Genomic DNA, 7034 nt, shown 5'->3' with positions numbered 1-7034 from the left:
TGACAATGCCTCACATAATGAATGGTAATGTTATGCAATACTGCAAGAACAGGACAGACGGGCTCGAAATTCAAAAGGGGCATAACTCCCAGAAAAATTATTGAATCAGAATTTCCTGGGAATATGCATATCTACACAGTGTGTCCTTATTACCTACAAAGCTTCATGAAATTCTGTTGAGCGGTCTCAGAGGATTTGCACTGACAAGAACAGGACAGACAGGCTCGAAATTCAGGATAGATGACTTGAAATTGTAAGTCCAAAAGGGGCATAACTTTAAGAAAAATTATTGAATCAGAATTCCTGGGAATATGCACATTTACACAGTGTGTCCTTAATTAACTACAAAGTTTCACGAAATTCTGTTGAGCGGTCTCAGAGGAGTTGTGATGACAAGAACAGGTCAGACAGGCTCGAAATTCTAAATTCAAAAGGGGCATAGCTCCCAGAAAAATTATTGAATCAGAAATTCCTGGGAATATGCACATTTACACAGTCATTGTCATTGTGTCCTTATCAACTACAAAGTTTTACGAAATTCTGTTGAGTGGTTTCAGAGGAGTTGCGCTGACAAAAAAAAAGGGACTAACAGACTGATGGACTAACGGATGGGTCAAAAACATTTTACCCTTCACAACTTTGTTGTGTGGGTATAATAAATTGTTTGGAAAGTACCACAACCGTTTTTGAATTCCAGACAAGCTTTCTCGTAGCTTCATACGTTTGGTTGTTGTTGATAATTGCTTGGTTTGAAAGAAACACGTCAAGAAGTGTTTGTGAAACATTGATGCCCCTGGATTACAACAAAGTGGAACTGCAAGACATTATATTTTTCAATGTAAAGGTCACCAAACTTTATAACGTTGGAAAGGTCTTCTCCCAAGAAATGCACATGCCTAATATAAAAACAGTACCTCTAATGATTTAAAAGATATCGCTTACATTCGAATTTTCTAAAAGCAGGTCAAAGGTCAATGTAAAGGTCACCTGGTCTAAGATTTTGGTACCAATGGAAAGGTCTTGCCACAAGGAATACACATACCAAATATAAAAGCTGTATCCCTTATGTTGTAAAAGATATGACCAAGGTTAAAGTGTTTTTGAAAATTTCCAAAAACTAGGTCAATGGTCAATGACAAGGTCAACAAATCTGGTATCATTGGAAAGGTCTTTCAAGCATGGTCTTGAGTCTGTGAACTAGCAGTCATCAATTTCGAACAGAAAGCGACAATTGTCAGTATATCATTAGTGTTTCCTCTTTTCATTAACAATTTTAAGTTGCCTTCAGTAACTTTGTCCAGCTCTGGGATGACCATAGCAAAACTCCTCCTTTACACTTTAATTTCATATCAGCATCTTTACAATTTTTTGCACTGTAGTTACCTTAATATATTTGATGAATTTATTATTGCATAATTTAGCGAGAAGTACCACTCACAAAATAAAATTACTATTGTTGAAACACATGTGAAAACTCTTGGTTTAAAAATAGTTCACTTGCAAATTAATGTTCCTTTTGCTTAAATGTCTACAAGTTGTTGCATATCATTTATATAAAAGATAATGTAATTGTATGACTTTCAATACATTTTTTTTCTTTATATACAATACTTCTTCATATACATGTATGTACTTTGATATTACAAGGTAAGTTTCTGTAGTGTTTGAAAGTTTTGAACAAAAATATAAACACAGGAATTAACTCTCAAAATGTTCGCAATTAAGAAGTTAAACATTTTAAGTCTTAACATGTGATAAATATTTTAAATATAATAATTAGTTTTTCATTTGTATTTCTATGCCATCCTTTAATAAATGAATACAACTTACATTTTCTCCAAGAGACGTTGCCTCCTGTCACAGCTGTATAAGCAGATCTAGACTGTGTAATGCATCGGGTCCGACAAGATTGTGACAGCAAATGACGCAACATATTTATTCCCGACATCATGAATTGTTCTTTTGTGATCAGTTATCTATCATCACAACCTTAAAGAAAATAAGTATTAAAATTAGCAGGAAAATCAAACTGTGTAGAGAAAAACCAACACCAACAAGATTTGTTTGTGAGACACTGATGCTCCTGTATGGCAGTAAAGTAATTCTTGTACCAAAAGAAAGATCTTGTCACAAGGAATACACACATGAAATATGTAACCCCTAATACTATCCATTCAAATATTGGCCTAGGTTAAATTTTTTCAAAAGTAGGTTAAACTCCCAAGGTCAGGAGGTGAAAATGTTTGGTACAAAAAGAAAGGTCTTTTCACAAGAAATACACAATTTCATGTGAAAAAAAGCCTTCTTATCACTAACCATTCAAAAGTGATCAATGGCCTAGGTCTAGGTTAAAGTTTCTAAAAAGTAGGTCAAACTTCAAGGTCATGAGGTTAGACATTTCGGTACCAAACAAAATGTCTTGTCAAAAGGAATACAAATGTGAAATATGAAAGCCCTATCACTATCACCAGAAGTTATGGCCAAGGATAAACAGACATACAGACCAAAAACTATATGCCCCCCCCCCCCCCCCCCCTCAAAATGGAACTCAGAAGCAAAGAAAAATGGCTGGTCAAAATATATTAGAAATGTCCATGACCTAATAAACCCCTGAGAAGTTTTAGAAAATATTATAGATGAAAGTAGAAATGAAGACGATATAAAATAGTGACAGCGAATATTGAAAGTCAAGCTAAACAAGTTTAATTCGATGCTAACATTCAAGCACCAGACTTTGTACGAAGTAGTAGAGACACAGTGAAAGCATTGTTGACATGTACAATGATGATGGACTTGGATTAAGTCAATTCTAAAATGCCTTTTGAAGCACACACTATCCTAATCTATAAAGTTCCAAGAATTTCCAAAGCTTATAGATAGTTTCCGTATGATTTTTTTCCTTATTGTATGGATTATGTACCAAAATGTAAGTACAGTCAGTAGATATTTTCATTCATGAAGCAAAAAGTTCAGAATGTCATTGCCTGTAGATCTGTGATAAAATAAATCCTTTTCAATCTTTAATTTGTGACACAAGACTTTACAATATGATAGAATACATATTTTTGCTAATATCTGTATTTACAATCATATTTATCATATAATTATAATCAATTTTCAAAACACTTTTAAAAGTGTCAGTTTACTTGATATTTTTCACTGAAAACTGATGACAATGTGCATTCAATGCTTGACATCTGCTTACACAAACTTTAACCAGTAAAACTGATAAGCCAACTGACCACAGGATAAGGGTTAAAATTAGTTCATGGACATTATGATGTCAACACAACCCAGGTATGAGAAAAGTATGAATATTAAACGGGCATAGAGTTAAGAGTTATCTCTCTTTAACACTGAATTATAGACACTCATATCAAGCTTATCAATAGAAATAAATGAAGATAACAAACATTGATCAATCTCATAAATCCTATGATGATACAAAATTAAGACTGGATACACCAGAGGTGGGATCAGGTGCCTAGGAGGAGTAATCATCCCCAGTTGACCAGTCACATTCATTGAAATCAGTATGAATTTGCGGCCTAACAATTGGTGTAAAACACATCAGAAAGCGTTAGACTTTTAGAATGAGAGATCGTATAAAATTTGCAAATTTCATTATTATAACAACCACAGAATTTGCAAATTGCTTACTAAATAAATGAGACCTTTGAAACCCCTGTAACATCAAGTCTAATTTGTTTGCTAGTATTGCTCAAGATTTTCCGATACGATACGATACAATATTTTCTGATGCGATATCCGATATATTGGATTTACAATGTAGTTAAGCATTTTCTGAAGTAAAATATCAAAATTTAAAAAAATGAAGTAGTTTTATTTTATTTCATAACAGTAATTCCGAAGGTCCGTCGGACATTGGCAAATGTCCGGTAATTTTTGTTTTGGTCCGATCAATATCAGTTGTTGGCCGGACCATGTGTCCAATGATTTTTTTTCCCAATGAAATACATGATCAGATAAATTTTCAATTTTTAGCAGCATGTCCCAAAATTTACTCTGTTTTTTAGTCAATGCAAACAGAAAACCTGTTTACGTTTAACTCAAATATTTAATCAAACTTGCAATCATCTTCAATTCCCCCCGAGTGGGTGATAATACAATTGAGCAATATCCCATGAAATTACAGACGTCTTTGAAGCGTTTGAATTAGGTAATAAATAACAAGTAAATAAAGCGTTTAAACTGATCAAGAAGTACTTGAACAACATGGACATGTTTGATTTGAGTTACGCGAATTGCTCGAGTTTAAAAAAAAACGTGTATTTCATAACACTTGTGTTGAACACAGGTTGGAAAAGTTTACTCCACTGACGAATCTGAAGTGAAATGCTTGGGCTAATAAAGTACGTCGCCGATGCCATTCTGGGACAGAAATTCAAATTTACATGAAAGCTTCCTCACATTTTGTTAAAATCATGGCCCCCAGGGGTAGGGTAGGGCGACAAAAGGGGATCAAAGGTTAACATGGGAATATATAGGGAACATCTTTAAAAATCTTCTCAAGAACCACTGGGCCAGAAAGTTCAAATTTACATGAAATATTATAAAGCTTCCTGATACAGTGTAAATTCAAGTTTGTCAAAACCATGGCCCCTAAGGGTAAGGTGGGGCCACAATAGGGGATTAATTTTGGTCTGGTAAAATGTTATTTGGTCCAGTAATAACTCGACCATTACTGGACCAAATGTCCAGTAAGTACCAGAAGACCTTGGGAAGCACTGTCATAACAAAACAATGACAATTAAAGTCTGAAGAAACTCCAATGTCACAATGTAAAAGCGGGTATTAAAGTCTGAGGAATCGTGTTCCTGTTAGAAGCCATTTTTAAATTATGAACTTCGATCCCATTAAAAGGGCTATTTTCAAACCCAACATTATATCGTATCGTATCGTCGAAACACCATATTGTATATCGCTGGACAGGCGTATACCGGTACATTTTGATATATCGATATACCCCTATTTGATAGTAGCCTGTCTTGATTTGAAAATTAATCATATGCAGAACATGCTCTTGCATAATGAATCAGTTGAGAGACATAAACACCATAAGCAGGTGATAATGGGATATTGCAACATAAATATGGGAAGTTGATGATGAAGAAGTTGATGTAATCCCGTTTGTCCCAAAGCTGAAGTTGTTAGTTTGCCATTAATGTCTATATTCAACAAAATATCCAAATGTGAAGCAGATATGAAGACTCTCTACATGGTGTCTTTTACTTTGAGTTCACATGGATATATCAAATCAACATATGAATGAAATTGATTATAGTTAATACATATAATGTCGTCGATGTAAAGGTTATAGCAAGATATTTTTTTCCTCATGTAGAAGTTTTTAAAAATAAATTCTGCCTCATAAGAATACAAAAACAGGTCAGCTAATAAAGGTGCACAATTTGTGCCCATTGGAATTCCAACATCCTATACTCATTAGTCTGCTATTTTATAGGTCTTTCCTAGGTCTTCAATGCATTACACAACAACTATGAGATAGCCTAGATGTCAAAGTAATGTTTTGAATGCTGTAACGATTACACATCAACTTTACATCATGACATAGGCCATTAAAATAAAACCTGCAGCATGCTGCATCAATACTTTAAGATCCACCAAAAGACTCTTGAAATCATCATCGTGTGTCTCCATGATGTTTGGGTCTGCTTAGTGTTAGCTTGTATCTTTTCACTTGTAAAGTGATCTAGCTACAGTACTTCTATAAACTTTCTGTCTAATCACATGTGGTTTAGAGAAGTTAGCACTGGGGCTCACCCTCTCTATTCTATATTTACACAAGGGAGGAATCTGGAATGCCAAAAATAAATCTACAGCGTGCCATAAATGGCTTAAATTTCACGTTTTACACTAGATCTAGATATTTCATTGAAAAATATCCTTTGTTTGAATAATCATTCTGAACTTATTTTTGCTCTAACTTTTATATAAATCAAAACAATCTGAACATAAATTCTATTCATGGCTGTTAAAACTTTTACAAACAATTGCAGAAATATGACTGCTAATGAAACCAAGTAGTTGCATGAATATCAACTTTTGCTGTGCTAGTATTCCAATCCTTTGAAAGAGTGGAACAAAAACCTTGTTACGTACAGTCATGTATGACTATTTGGGGAAGGGGGGGGGGGGCACTGAGACCAAAAACTGCAAGTTGCAGATATTTGACATTTGTGCTGTTACTATAAATTTAATTTTGATAAGTTTATGAAAATTATTTGGAAAAGTGATTGTTTTCAACTTTTACATTTTTAAATACAGTAAAATAAATAAAAGTTGATTCATTTATGTATTATGACACTATACTGTAGAATAGAGAGGGTCAAATTCTAATACGACAAAAAATTCATGTCGAAATGCAACATCCAACAGCCGGTTCTTAGGAAACACCATGATACGGGCAGCACCGAGTGCGTAGGTACCGGCGAATATAGTAACACCGCCAACCCCATCTAAAATCATGTATGTATCGATACTTTAAAACTTCTTCAATATACATAGTTCCATTTTACTGTACCTGGTTATGTATGTCCAATTCGATTACGAATCTGGTCTGGCTGGGAAATATTACATGGTAGTTTTCCTACATTGTACGATGCAATGTCTGCTTATAAATATTCAGTAGACTTACACCAATCAGAAGTTTCTACTCATGAATATACATACTGTCACTAAAAGTTCACGCATGATCAAAATGAATCAACATCTACCCAGAGTTATCGTTCCTTACGCTTGCATAATGTGTAAGGAACGGTAACTCTGGACAGAAAATTTGGCCAACGCTTGCTCCAGTAGATCAGAGGTGGACACACTTTGGTGGATCTAGGCCAGGGTGATAAGTTATGAAGTAAATCCGTAAATAGTGATTATGTATATTGATGCTTGATTTTCATCTTGTTATAAGTTTTAATATTTTTCTTTAAATAAATAAAATCTTCAATCCGTGATTTTAGTTTTGAATCTGCATGGACAAGTCTAGAAACTTT

At 34.1% G+C, this 7034-nt stretch overlaps 1 protein-coding gene across 1 annotated transcript in view; it reads right to left on the bottom strand.

Moving 5' to 3' along the window:
* The window catches only part of LOC125650901 (uncharacterized), an 18055-nt gene extending 11347 nt beyond the window's left edge, over positions 1-6708 (bottom strand). The window contains exons 1-2 of the mRNA XM_048879479.2: positions 6566-6708; positions 1831-1989 (exon numbers count right to left, since the gene is read on the bottom strand). Of these exons, the coding sequence (XP_048735436.2) occupies positions 1831-1951 (121 nt within the window). The 5' untranslated portion in view covers positions 1952-1989; positions 6566-6708. The remainder of the gene's footprint in view (positions 1-1830; positions 1990-6565) is intronic.
* Between the last annotated feature and the right edge of the window lie 326 nt (positions 6709-7034).

Source organism: Ostrea edulis, chromosome 1, assembly GCF_947568905.1.
Source record: "Ostrea edulis chromosome 1, xbOstEdul1.1, whole genome shotgun sequence".
In the NCBI taxonomy this organism is placed as follows: domain Eukaryota; kingdom Metazoa; phylum Mollusca; class Bivalvia; order Ostreida; family Ostreidae; genus Ostrea; species Ostrea edulis.
Note: the sequence above shows the minus strand (reverse complement) of the source record. Positions and strands in the feature narration are given on the sequence as shown.